We start from the raw sequence: 13,706 nt of genomic DNA, 5'->3' as shown, positions 1-13,706 counted from the left end.
CAAAAAAAGCAAGAAATGGAATTTTTTGCAAGATGGGACCCTATAACTCCCAGGGAATCAATGTTTTGTCCTGTTATTTTCACACATTTGTTAACTCATGATACTTAGCATTTGGGCCAGGTTTGAGCCAAATCGGTGCTTTGAGCATTATTGCCCCCAGCTCGGTCTTCTCGTGGACCTACTCTTAAAACTCTAAAATATTCTTGATAAACCCTTACCAAAAATATTTTGCAGGCTTCATTTTGTTAACTGAGAGAAAAGGAACCTATTTCATGGGCTTTAGCGGGGGCAAAACAATGAGGGCTTCTTGAATGGTTGATGCGTTTATAGACGTTTCCTCTTCAAGTGGAATATGTGACAAAATGCAGTTCGCTTACTACTCATTGGACGCTTGATAGGGTAAAGATTAGGGTGGCTATTAGAAAACAAAAGAATGGATATGGAAATGACGCTGTTTGAAAGAAGTTGAAATGGAAATGACACTGTTTGCAGTAAATCGACGCAAAAACAACTTTAAGCGCAGCCTTGCGTAGTACGCGTTTTGAAGTCTCCAGATCCAGTTTTTTTTCTCTTCCATCAGACCAACCTGGTCGAGAACAATTGTAACCATAAGTTGTTTAGCTAAGTCCTACAATGCGAGATCGAATTCCGCAATGATGCTCTCTAAAATGCCTCTCTCCCTCTATACCATTTTCACCTTTTTTTCTGTGATTGAACAAAAATAATTGGAGGGACGAGGCATTTTAGAGAGATGCAGTAAGTTTCATATTTTAAAATGTGAAATTAAAATTTCTAAATACTTCCTTAAAAGTGGCTGAATAAAAGTTGTGTGTCGACAAGTTTTGTCGGGAACTTTGTCTAACCTGTCTTATCACGACTGCAGTTCGATTGGTGAGCCTCACCAATTCGCAATCTTCTGGTCGTGTTGAAGTGTTTTACAATGGTAGATGGGGAACCATTTGTGACGACTCATGGGACTTACGAGACGCTGATGTAGTTTGTGGCGAGCTTGGATACGATGGAGCCTCATCAGCACCTGCCGGTGCAGCATTTGGACAAGGAACTGGTCAGATATGGCTGGATGACGTGCAATGTGTGGGAAATGAGACATCAATATCACAGTGTGATCACAGAGGATGGGGAGTTGAAAACTGTAGGCATAATGAGGACGCTGGTGTGGTGTGCAAACTTAAAGGTAGAGAAACGATACGAATACTCTTTATTGTTATCTTTACCAAGAATGAAAATATAGGCAATCAGAATATAAGGGGCCCATTGCGTATTCGACAGTACTACAATGAACTTTTCTCGCATGGAGTATGAGTAGCTCATAACTGTCGCGGAATAATAGACATTGGAGTAGTGTTTCGATCTGCAGGTAAGGTGACGATACCCCTACAGTTGACATAATTTACAATAAACAAAGTTTACTTTTTTCTCTCATCTTTAAAGTATTTCAAACGTCATGATGCTAACAGTACGAATTAGAGTAAACCAAAGTGTTTATTGCACCTTCTCTAAAATAAGATTTCCAGTGTTGTTTAGTTCCTATTCTCTTTGCAGTCAATTGAACAATCTGGTCAAATGTAATAAAAATTACGAAGTTTATGTTACCTTTTTGCTCAGCATCAAAACATTTCATTCGACGAACGTTCACCATGTATATATTCACAGTGATACTAGTTCGTTTGGTGAGCCTCACGAACTCGCTGTCTTCTGGTCGTGTTGAAGTGTCGTACAATGGTACATGGGGAACCATCTGTGACGACTATTGGGACTTACAGGATGGTGATGTAGTTTGTCGCCAGCTTGGATACGATGGGGCCTCATCAGCACCTGGTAATGCAGCATTTGGACGAGGAACTGGTCAGATATGGCTGGATAGCGTGCAATGTGTGGGAAATGAGACATCAATATCACAGTGTGATCACAGAGGATGGGGAGTTGAAAATTGTGGGCATAATGAGGACGCTGGTGTGGTGTGCAAACGTAAAGGTAGAGTAACGATATGAATACTCTTTATTGTTATCTTTAAAAGAATGAAAATATAGGCAATCAGTATATAAGGGGGCCATTGTGTATTCGACAGTACTACAATTAACTTTTCTCGCATGGAGTATGAGTAGCTCATAACTGTCGGGGAATAATAGACATTGGAGTAGTGTTTCGATCTGCAGGTAAGGTGACGATACCCCTACAGTTGACATAATTTACAATAAACAAAGTTTACTTCTTTCTCTCATCTTTTAAGTATTTCAAACGTCAAGATGCTAACAGTACGAATTAGAGTAAACCAAAGTGTTTATTGCACCTTCTCTAAAATAAGATTTCCAGTGTTGTTTAGTTCTTATTCTCTTTGCAGTCAATTGGACGATCTGGTCAAATGTAATAAAAATTACGAAGTTTATGTTACCTTTTTGCTCAGCATCAAAACATTTCATTCGACGAACGTTCACCATGTATATATTCACAGTGATACTAGTTCTTCAAGTGGAATATGTGACAAAATGCAGTTCGCTTACTACTAATTGGACGCTTGATAGGGTAAAGTTTAGGGTGGCTATTAGAAAACAAAAGAATGGAAATGGAAATGACGCTGTTTGAAAAAAATTGAAATGGAAATGACACTGTTTACAGTAAATCGACGCGAAAACAAGTTTAAGCGCAGCCTTGCGTAGTACGCGTTTTGAAGTCTCCGGATCCAGTTTTTTTTTATTCCATCAGACCAACCTGGTCAAGAACAATCGTAACCATAAGTTGTTTAGCTAAGTCCTACAATGTGAGATTGAATTCCGCAATGATGCTCTCTAAAATGCCTCTCTCCCTCTATACCATTTTCACCTTTTTTTTCTGTGATTGAACAAAAATAATTGGAGGGACGAGGCATTTTAGAGAGATGCAGTAAGTTTCATATTTTAAAACATGAAATTAAAATTTCTAAATACTTCCTTAAAAGTGGCTGAATAAAAGTTGTGTGTCGACAAGTTTTGTCGGGAACTTTGTCTAACCTGTCTTATCACGACTGCAGTTCGATTGGTGAGCCTCACCAATTCGCAATCTTTTGGTCGTGTTGAAGTGCTTTACCATGGTACATGGGGAACCATTTGTGACAACTCATGGGACTTACGAGACGCTGATGTAGTTTGTGGCGAGCTTGGATACGATGGAGCCTCATCAGCACCTGGCGGTGCAGCATTTGGACGAGGAACTGGTCCGATATGGCTGGATGACGTGCAATGTGTGGGAAATGAGACATCAATATCACAGTGTGATCACAGAGGATGGGGAGTTGAAAACTGTAGGCATAATGAGGACGCTGGTGTGGTGTGCAAACTTAAAGGTAGAGAAACGATACGAATACTCTTTATTGTTATCTTTACCAAGAATGAAAATATAGGCAATCAGAATATAAGGGGCCCATTGCGTATTCGACAGTACTACAATGAACTTTTCTCGCATGGAGTATGAGTAGCTCATAACTGTCGCGGAATAATAGACATTGGAGTAGTGTTTCGATCTGCAGGTAAGGTGACGATACCCCTACAGTTGACATAATTTACAATAAACAAAGTTTACTTTTTTCTCTCATCTTTTAAGTATTTCAACTGTCATGATGCTAACAGTACGAATTAGAGTAAACCAAAGTGTTTATTGCACCTTCTCTAAAATAAGATTTCCAGTGTTGTTTAGTTCCTATTCTCTTTGCAGTCAATTGAACGATCTGGTCAAATGTAATAAAAATTACGAAGTTTATGTTACCTTTTTGCTCAGCATCAAAACATTTCATTCGACGAACGTTCACCATGTATATATTCACAGTGATACTAGTTCTTCAAATGGAATATGTTACAAAATGCAGTTCGCTTACTACTAATTGGACGCTTGATAGGGTAAAGTTTAGGGTGGCTGTTAGAAAACAAAAGAATGGAAATGGAAATGACGCTGTTTGAAAAAAATTGAAATGGAAATGACACTGTTTACAGTAAATCGACGCGAAAACAAGTTTAAGCGCAGCCTTGCGTAGTACGCGTTTTGAAGTCAAAAGAATGGAAATGGAAATGACGCTGTTTGAAAGAAATTGAAATGGAAATGACACTGTTTGCAGTAAATCGACGCGAAAACAAGTTTAAGCGCAGCCTTGCGTAGTACGCGTTTTGAAGTCTCCGGATCCAGTTTTTTTGCTATTCCATCAGACCTACCTGGTCGAGAACAATTGTAACCATAAGTTGTTTAGCTAAGTCCTACAATGTGAGATTGAATTCCGCAATGATGCTCTCTAAAATGCCTCTCTCCCTCTATACCATTTTCACCTTTTTTTTCTGTGATTGAACAAAAATAATTGGAGGGACGAGGCATTTTAGAGAGATGCAGTAAGTTTCATATTTTAAAATATGAAATTAAAATTTCTAAATACTTCCTTAAAGGTGGCTGAATAAAAGTTGTGTGTCGACAAGTTTTGTCGGGAACTTTGTCTAACCTTTATTATCACGATTGCAGTTCGATTGGTGAGCCTCACCAATTCGCAATCTTTTGGTCGTGTTGAAGTGCTTTACAATGGTAGATGGGGAACCATTTGTGACAACTCATGGGACTTACGAGACGCTGATGTAGTTTGTGGCGAGCTTGGATACGATGGAGCCTCATCAGCACCTGGCGGTGCAGCATTTGGACGAGGAACTGGTCAGATATGGCTGGATGACGTGCAATGTGTGGGAAATGAGACATCAATATCACAGTGTGATTACAGAGGATGGGGAGTTGAAAGCTGTAGGCATAATGAGGACGCTGGTGTGGTGTGCCGACCCAAAGGTAGAGTAACAGTACCAGCCCTTTATATTACCATAACAGCTAAGCATGATATTACAGCTAATCAGAATATGAGAAGGCCTTTGTTATTCAACATTATTATATGGCTGTGTCTCACAAGGACTGGGAACTACCTAATTCACGAATTTGATTGGCTGAAATCAATATTGAAAGCGGTCTAGATTTTACCATTTAGACCGGCATCTGAACCGGTCTAGAAAAAAAAGGAACAAAGAATATAAAAAGATTGGCATATAAGACGCAGCCATAATAAACATCTTATTAATCGAGCTAGGTCGGTCTGTATGGGAGAATCTTGACCTCGGTCGCTGGTACAGACCGAACGCAGTGAGGTCTGTACTGGCGATCTCAGTCAAGATTTTCCCATACAGACCTCCCGCTCGGTTAATAAGAACTAACTATTACAATTAAACTTTCCATGCCGCGATCTTATTCTCACCAAAGATACTAGGGGAGGCTATTTCCTGTTTCTTTTAAGCATTTGACTAAAGCCTTTAACAACAGGCCTATATTTTGTTCAGATGATTGATTTTGGGAATGAACATTGCTAAAGGATATGTCGTATGCACTTAGTAGGCGCATGTAGCTTGAAATATGTTGATCACTTGGGTTAGTACTAGGCTATGGCAAAAAGTAAACTGGAAGTATCTCTGAAGGCTTAGGGCTTATTGGTAAACTAAGAAAACACTTATGAATCGTGGGATATTCACATTGTAACTTAGCTTTAGCGACACGGTTTTAATACATCTAAGCTTTTCACAGTTTATGAAGAGAAAACAACAGTTTTGCACTATATTGGTATGTAAGTGAAAAAAGTTGCTGTACTTTTCCTGGGCTTTCTTTTGAAAAATCTCTTCTTTTGGACTTTCTCCTCATTATGGCAAAGCTTGAAACTTCAAAACCTATGAAAAGCAATTAAAATTTGGCACCTAGTTCTTCCAAGAATCAACGGACGCTTCGAGAGGAATTTACATTTTGCGTTTTGTTTTGGCGTGCATTCATTGATAGCATGCTTACTGCAAAATAATAGTTTTATACTAGCGGTATATTAATTACTACCGGTGCCAGAACATTAGCATATGAACCTTCCCTCTCACGATCTACAACGTTCAATAACGCATTGACAAAGAGCTGACGCTCTTGTCAAAATCGGCCAGGACGGCCTATTTACCATCATAAAGTTCTGAGTGATAGCCGTTGATGGTATTATGTATAGCAATTATTAATAAGACGTAATTTAGACCCTTGCCCCTTGCTACTCATCTGTAAATGGCATGCTTACACTCCTTGGTACTAAACTACTTAACAACTCGAAATTAAGACGTAACCATATCTGGAACCCAAAAACGCTGATCTCTTGCTGCACTACACGAGTCACTTTGATGATAGATATTAATGCTGCTCGCCAACAATTAAGTTTATTTGTTGGATTGTCTTTGTAAAAAGTCAGAATCGAAGTCGCCCATTAGGAGAATATTCTTTGGTTGCAACCATGTCTAGCTTATCACACCTTGAGATGTTCCAAATTAAAGAACGAAGAGTCATTGGTAGGTCTGAAGATAGCGCCGATATGAGAATATTCTAATCACACAGTAGCCTGCAGTGTAGGCGTCTTATTTTAGGGCGAGTTAAGATTATAAACTCGTGATCGTTTATCCGAACTTCATATCTGATTTGGAATCAGAGTGGACGGTAGGGTAGGGGGCGGAGCAAAAGCGAAATATTTACTCCCCCACCCGCCCCGACTGACACTCACCCCCATGGTAAAAATTACTTTCTCTCCCCAGCCCTCCGCGGCCATTAAAAGCTAGGATGGCGGCCATTTTTCGCTTAAAAAAAATTACCGAGCACTCGTTCGCCCACCCCCGCTACACAGTAGCCTGCAGTGTGAGCGTCTTATGGTAGGACGAGTTAAGATTATAAGCTTGTGATCGTTCATCCGAACGTCATGTCTGATTTGGAGTCAGAGTGGTCGGTGACCAGAGAATTCAATTTCAATGGGGAAATATCGACCGTCGACTTCATAGGCGGAAAAAGAGAAAAGTTACGGAGTTAGAAAGTTTTTCCGAACGCCATATGTACTGCCTTAAAGTTCCGAGAAGAAGACTTCTAAAATACCTTTAAAGATAGTTCAGGGGCTTGTCAGCTCGTCAGCTCGTCAGCTGGTAGCCTTCAAAGTGCTATTTAATAATAATAATAATAATAATAATAATAATAATAACAACGGTTCATTCACAGTATATCCACATAAAAGGTGTGGCCCTTCATCTGTGAAGGCCTACGTTACTAATATTTAATATTGAAACTAAATGATAATGACTGACTAAATTGTAATAAAAACTATACATGAAAGGAAATATGTAGAAAATATTGGTTGGTTAGTTTCTGTTATGCCAATAATTACCAAAGAAAATAAACTGCATTAGTGTCTAGCTAATCACTGTTCCACCATCAGGGACAAATAGTTATAATCACTCCATCACAGATATTTGTCTCAAAGATAACACATTCTTGATTTTACTACGTAATTTAAGAGCGTGTCCACAAGAAAACCGGGCAGAACCGAGCAGGGGCGAAGATGGTCTAATCACCGATTTGGTGCAAACTTGGCACAAATGCTAAGCATAATGAGTTAACAAATGTGTGAAAATAATAGGTCAAAATATTTAGAGATATAGGGTTTAGGGATTTAGGATTATAGATTTAGAGATACAGGGAGATATAGGGTCCCCCTGGGAAACCCACATTTCCTCTTTTTTTTTCCATAATTAATTCAGTAACTAACTTTGCATTGAGGATCATGTGTCTTTTAAGGTACCCCGACCCATAGATCGGTCGATATATCGGTCGAAAGTCGGTCGATACTCGACCGATGTATCGGCCGACACCCGGTCGACACTTGGCTGCTAGTAGGTCGCAACTCGGTCGATGATCGGTCGATAATCGGTGGATATTGGACTATCGACTGAGTCTAGACCGAGTGGCGGCCAACTATCGCCCGACGTATCGGTCGAGTATCGACCGACTTTCGACCTATATATCGACCGATACATCGGTCGAGGTACCGTTAAAGATACGTACTCCTGTATTGCTGCTGAGATAAATCGAAAAGCCATTTGCAAATTCGATAAACTAGGTTGTGTTCTATATCTTTAAGAACATCGAACTGTTTTACCTTTTTAATTTCATTTCTTCCCTTACCTCAAACTAAGGGAAGGGTACCCCTCAACATCACATTAATGAATTGATCATTTGGATATTTAACCCGCCAGTCGTTTCAAGAATGCAATAATGAATTGATCATTTGATTATTGAACCCGCTAGCCGTTTCATGAATGCAATAATGGATTGATTATTTGAGTATTAAGCCCGATAACCGTATACGTTTCGAAAAGGCGCAGATCATTGTTCAAATCAGAAGTCCATTTTGTTTTATCGCGCTATTTGATTTGAGCGATGTCGATATCAACAAGGTCGTCCCACTCTGGATCATACCGCTGCAGTGATACAATAGTGTGTGCCAAGGAGTCGGAGAATGTCTGTAGACGTGTTTGAAAAACGCGTTCGAGTAACGAGACTCTATCATTTTCATCACTGTTGACAGTACATACTTCTTTTAACCCTCTAAAGTTCAATAAGATTGTTCTGTTTGACGAGCAATCCTGAAAATGAACAAACTGCACTGTAAAAACACTGCGAAAACAGTCGATCGCAAATATTTACGAAATAAAAAAGTCTTGCGATGGCTTCGCCCGTAAACTATTTTTTCGACCATAAATACACACAAGAATTTCTACAAGTTCGTCAAGATGTAAATAGGCGAAAAAAGCTCTCGATAACATTCCCTTTATAACATTTACAAGAAGTTCTACACAACACTCGAACCCTCCTTTCCCGCCATGTCTGACGCCATGTTGAAATGGTTCCGATCTATAATTACGTGTTCGCATAATCCAATCAGAAATGGACTTCTGATTTGAACAATGATGCGCACCTTTTCAAAACGAATACGGCTATCGGGTTCAATATCCAAATAACCAAGCCATTATTGCATTCTTGAAACGGTTAGCGGGTTCCATGTTCAAATGTTCAATTCGTTATTGCGCTCCTGAAACGATAAGCGGGTTCAATATTCAAGTAATCAAATCCCTAATGTAAATCTTGAGGGGTACGCTTCACTTAGTTTGACTATAATGGCGGGTGCCTGGGATACTTGTGAATACGTGAGGGTCGGTGTCGCAAAATCTTGCCCTCGACGAAATTTACTCCGCACTTTCTGACAATGTCGCTGAGTCTGACGCTCCCAAAATCTTGAAATGCATGCTGACGTTCCTGGTACACAATTTCTCTTATCAACGGGCACCTGACTGACGACCCACAGTCAGAGTCAATTGCTTTGCCAACTGTGTTAAGTATTTTAAAATTTTCAGACTTAAAGGAGTTCGGCGAAACTTAATCTCTGCCCTACTTGAATCCCTAAGAAAAGTAGAAGCGTCTCCGCCCGAAGGAGCATTTTTTCTCTATTTTGATGTCAACATTAGGGGATTGTCGGTTATTATTTGTAACCTTTAAGAGCGGCTCTACTTCTGTCTGATACTTAACGCGACATTCTTTGACCCCCTCCCCTTCTTCACCCTACCTTAATAATTCGCACCTTTGTGATAGAGCAATTTCTAAGGTACATCTCTACGAAAAGCAGAATCTGACAGTAGACAGCAAGAGATTACATATCAAATGTAAGCAGAAAACCTCGGATAAAAGATGTAAAAAACTTATATTTCTTGTGCTGAGAGGAGACCAAGAAACTATCGGTATTTTTGGTTTTTCGATGAACCATGCCAGCAACTAACTCAAGCGTAAAAAATGAAAATTCAAATATTTTGGCGGCAAATTTTTGTTACATTTTAAACTTTAAAGACGAGAAATACAAAGCAATATTTGACGCTGAAACTGAATGTCAAAGTTGACCGCTGAAAATATTGCAGGCACGATGTGATCAAAGATGGCGGATTGTCCTTTTGATTTACATCAGCTTTCAAGGTACGAAATAAACTTTTTACCATCAAAACATATCATGTAGGTCGATAAGTGTCACGCAGTGAAATACAAATAATTTTGATCGATCTTTCCGAGAGCTCTCACCGCGTTCAATATTTCAACAAGGCTCATATAGGAATAACGATCAGTTGTGGTTGGTCATCGGAGATATTGGGCCTTGAAATATCTTAATTTTTGGACTTTGTAAAAACCAGAAAAAGTCGTCTTTACTTAAGGGGGAGGAAGAAATTAAATAAAAAAGTTAAAAGAGTTTAATGTTCTTGAATTCTGATAGGTACAAAACACAATCCAATGTGTTGAATTTGCAGATGGATTTTCGGTTTGTGACAGCAGCAATGGAAAGTTAGCTAATCAATTATGCAAAAAAAGCAAGAAATGGAATTTTTTGCAAGATGGGACCCTATAACTCCCAGGGAATCAATGTTTTGTCCTGTTATTTTCACACATTTGTTAACTCATGATACTTAGCATTTGGGCCAGGTTTGAGCCAAATCGGTGCTTTGAGCATTATTGCCCCCAGCTCGGTCTTCTCGTGGACCTACTCTTAAAACTCTAAAATATTCTTGATAAACCCTTACCAAAAATATTTTGCAGGCTTCATTTTGTTAACTGAGAGAAAAGGAACCTATTTCATGGGCTTTAGCGGGGGCAAAACAATGAGGGCTTCTTGAATGGTTGATGCGTTTATAGACGTTTCCTCTTCAAGTGGAATATGTGACAAAATGCAGTTCGCTTACTACTCATTGGACGCTTGATAGGGTAAAGTTTAGGGTGGCTATTAGAAAACAAAAGAATGGATATGGAAATGACGCTGTTTGAAAGAAGTTGAAATGGAAATGACACTGTTTGCAGTAAATCGACGCAAAAACAACTTTAAGCGCAGCCTTGCGTAGTACGCGTTTTGAAGTCTCCAGATCCAGTTTTTTTTTCTCTTCCATCAGACCAACCTGGTCGAGAACAATTGTAACCATAAGTTGTTTAGCTAAGTCCTACAATGCGAGATCGAATTCCGCAATGATGCTCTCTAAAATGCCTCTCTCCCTCTATACCATTTTCACCTTTTTTTCTGTGATTGAACAAAAATAATTGGAGGGACGAGGCATTTTAGAGAGATGCAGTAAGTTTCATATTTTAAAATGTGAAATTAAAATTTCTAAATACTTCCTTAAAAGTGGCTGAATAAAAGTTGTGTGTCGACAAGTTTTGTCGGGAACTTTGTCTAACCTGTCTTATCACGACTGCAGTTCGATTGGTGAGCCTCACCAATTCGCAATCTTCTGGTCGTGTTGAAGTGTTTTACAATGGTAGATGGGGAACCATTTGTGACGACTCATGGGACTTACGAGACGCTGATGTAGTTTGTGGCGAGCTTGGATACGATGGAGCCTCATCAGCACCTGCCGGTGCAGCATTTGGACAAGGAACTGGTCAGATATGGCTGGATGACGTGCAATGTGTGGGAAATGAGACATCAATATCACAGTGTGATCACAGAGGATGGGGAGTTGAAAACTGTAGGCATAATGAGGACGCTGGTGTGGTGTGCAAACTTAAAGGTAGAGAAACGATACGAATACTCTTTATTGTTATCTTTACCAAGAATGAAAATATAGGCAATCAGAATATAAGGGGCCCATTGCGTATTCGACAGTACTACAATGAACTTTTCTCGCATGGAGTATGAGTAGCTCATAACTGTCGCGGAATAATAGACATTGGAGTAGTGTTTCGATCTGCAGGTAAGGTGACGATACCCCTACAGTTGACATAATTTACAATAAACAAACTTTACTTTTTTCTCTCATCTTTAAAGTATTTCAAACGTCATGATGCTAACAGTACGAATTAGAGTAAACCAAAGTGTTTATTGCACCTTCTCTAAAATAAGATTTCCAGTGTTGTTTAGTTCCTATTCTCTTTGCAGTCAATTGAACAATCTGGTCAAATGTAATAAAAATTACGAAGTTTATGTTACCTTTTTGCTCAGCATCAAAACATTTCATTCGACGAACGTTCACCATGTATATATTCACAGTGATACTAGTTCGTTTGGTGAGCCTCACGAACTCGCTGTCTTCTGGTCGTGTTGAAGTGTCGTACAATGGTACATGGGGAACCATCTGTGACGACTATTGGGACTTACAGGATGGTGATGTAGTTTGTCGCCAGCTTGGATACGATGGGGCCTCATCAGCACCTGGTAATGCAGCATTTGGACGAGGAACTGGTCAGATATGGCTGGATAGCGTGCAATGTGTGGGAAATGAGACATCAATATCACAGTGTGATCACAGAGGATGGGGAGTTGAAAATTGTGGGCATAATGAGGACGCTGGTGTGGTGTGCAAACGTAAAGGTAGAGTAACGATATGAATACTCTTTATTGTTATCTTTAAAAGAATGAAAATATAGGCAATCAGTATATAAGGGGGCCATTGTGTATTCGACAGTACTACAATTAACTTTTCTCGCATGGAGTATGAGTAGCTCATAACTGTCGGGGAATAATAGACATTGGAGTAGTGTTTCGATCTGCAGGTAAGGTGACGATACCCCTACAGTTGACATAATTTACAATAAACAAAGTTTACTTCTTTCTCTCATCTTTTAAGTATTTCAAACGTCAAGATGCTAACAGTACGAATTAGAGTAAACCAAAGTGTTTATTGCACCTTCTCTAAAATAAGATTTCCAGTGTTGTTTAGTTCTTATTCTCTTTGCAGTCAATTGGACGATCTGGTCAAATGTAATAAAAATTACGAAGTTTATGTTACCTTTTTGCTCAGCATCAAAACATTTCATTCGACGAACGTTCACCATGTATATATTCACAGTGATACTAGTTCTTCAAGTGGAATATGTGACAAAATGCAGTTCGCTTACTACTAATTGGACGCTTGATAGGGTAAAGTTTAGGGTGGCTATTAGAAAACAAAAGAATGGAAATGGAAATGACGCTGTTTGAAAAAAATTGAAATGGAAATGACACTGTTTACAGTAAATCGACGCGAAAACAAGTTTAAGCGCAGCCTTGCGTAGTACGCGTTTTGAAGTCTCCGGATCCAGTTTTTTTTTATTCCATCAGACCAACCTGGTCAAGAACAATCGTAACCATAAGTTGTTTAGCTAAGTCCTACAATGTGAGATTGAATTCCGCAATGATGCTCTCTAAAATGCCTCTCTCCCTCTATACCATTTTCACCTTTTTTTTCTGTGATTGAACAAAAATAATTGGAGGGACGAGGCATTTTAGAGAGATGCAGTAAGTTTCATATTTTAAAACATGAAATTAAAATTTCTAAATACTTCCTTAAAAGTGGCTGAATAAAAGTTGTGTGTCGACAAGTTTTGTCGGGAACTTTGTCTAACCTGTCTTATCACGACTGCAGTTCGATTGGTGAGCCTCACCAATTCGCAATCTTTTGGTCGTGTTGAAGTGCTTTACCATGGTACATGGGGAACCATTTGTGACAACTCATGGGACTTACGAGACGCTGATGTAGTTTGTGGCGAGCTTGGATACGATGGAGCCTCATCAGCACCTGGCGGTGCAGCATTTGGACGAGGAACTGGTCCGATATGGCTGGATGACGTGCAATGTGTGGGAAATGAGACATCAATATCACAGTGTGATCACAGAGGATGGGGAGTTGAAAACTGTAGGCATAATGAGGACGCTGGTGTGGTGTGCAAACTTAAAGGTAGAGAAACGATACGAATACTCTTTATTGTTATCTTTACCAAGAATGAAAATATAGGCAATCAGAATATAAGGGGCCCATTGCGTATTCGACAGTACTACAATGAACTTTTCTCGCATG

The 13,706-nt window shown here is 39.4% G+C and overlaps 1 protein-coding gene across 3 annotated transcripts in view; it reads left to right on the top strand.

The window, feature by feature from the left end:
* The window catches only part of LOC148727027 (proto-oncogene tyrosine-protein kinase receptor Ret-like), an 84,674-nt gene that overhangs the window by 45,877 nt on the left and 25,091 nt on the right, over positions 1 to 13,706 (top strand). For all 3 annotated transcript variants that reach the window (XM_088727236.1, XM_088727235.1, XM_088727237.1), the window contains exons 13-19: positions 884 to 1,195; positions 1,675 to 1,995; positions 3,029 to 3,340; positions 4,498 to 4,809; positions 11,130 to 11,441; positions 11,921 to 12,241; positions 13,275 to 13,586. In XM_088727236.1, the coding sequence (XP_088583362.1) occupies positions 884 to 1,195; positions 1,675 to 1,995; positions 3,029 to 3,340; positions 4,498 to 4,809; positions 11,130 to 11,441; positions 11,921 to 12,241; positions 13,275 to 13,586 (2,202 nt within the window). The remainder of the gene's footprint in view (positions 1 to 883; positions 1,196 to 1,674; positions 1,996 to 3,028; positions 3,341 to 4,497; positions 4,810 to 11,129; positions 11,442 to 11,920; positions 12,242 to 13,274; positions 13,587 to 13,706) is intronic.

The sequence above is a fragment of the Stylophora pistillata genome, chromosome 7 (genome assembly GCF_964205215.1).
Source record: "Stylophora pistillata chromosome 7, jaStyPist1.2, whole genome shotgun sequence".
Classification (NCBI taxonomy): Eukaryota; Metazoa; Cnidaria; class Anthozoa; order Scleractinia; family Pocilloporidae; genus Stylophora; species Stylophora pistillata.
This window is presented reverse-complemented; position numbering and strand designations above follow the sequence as displayed.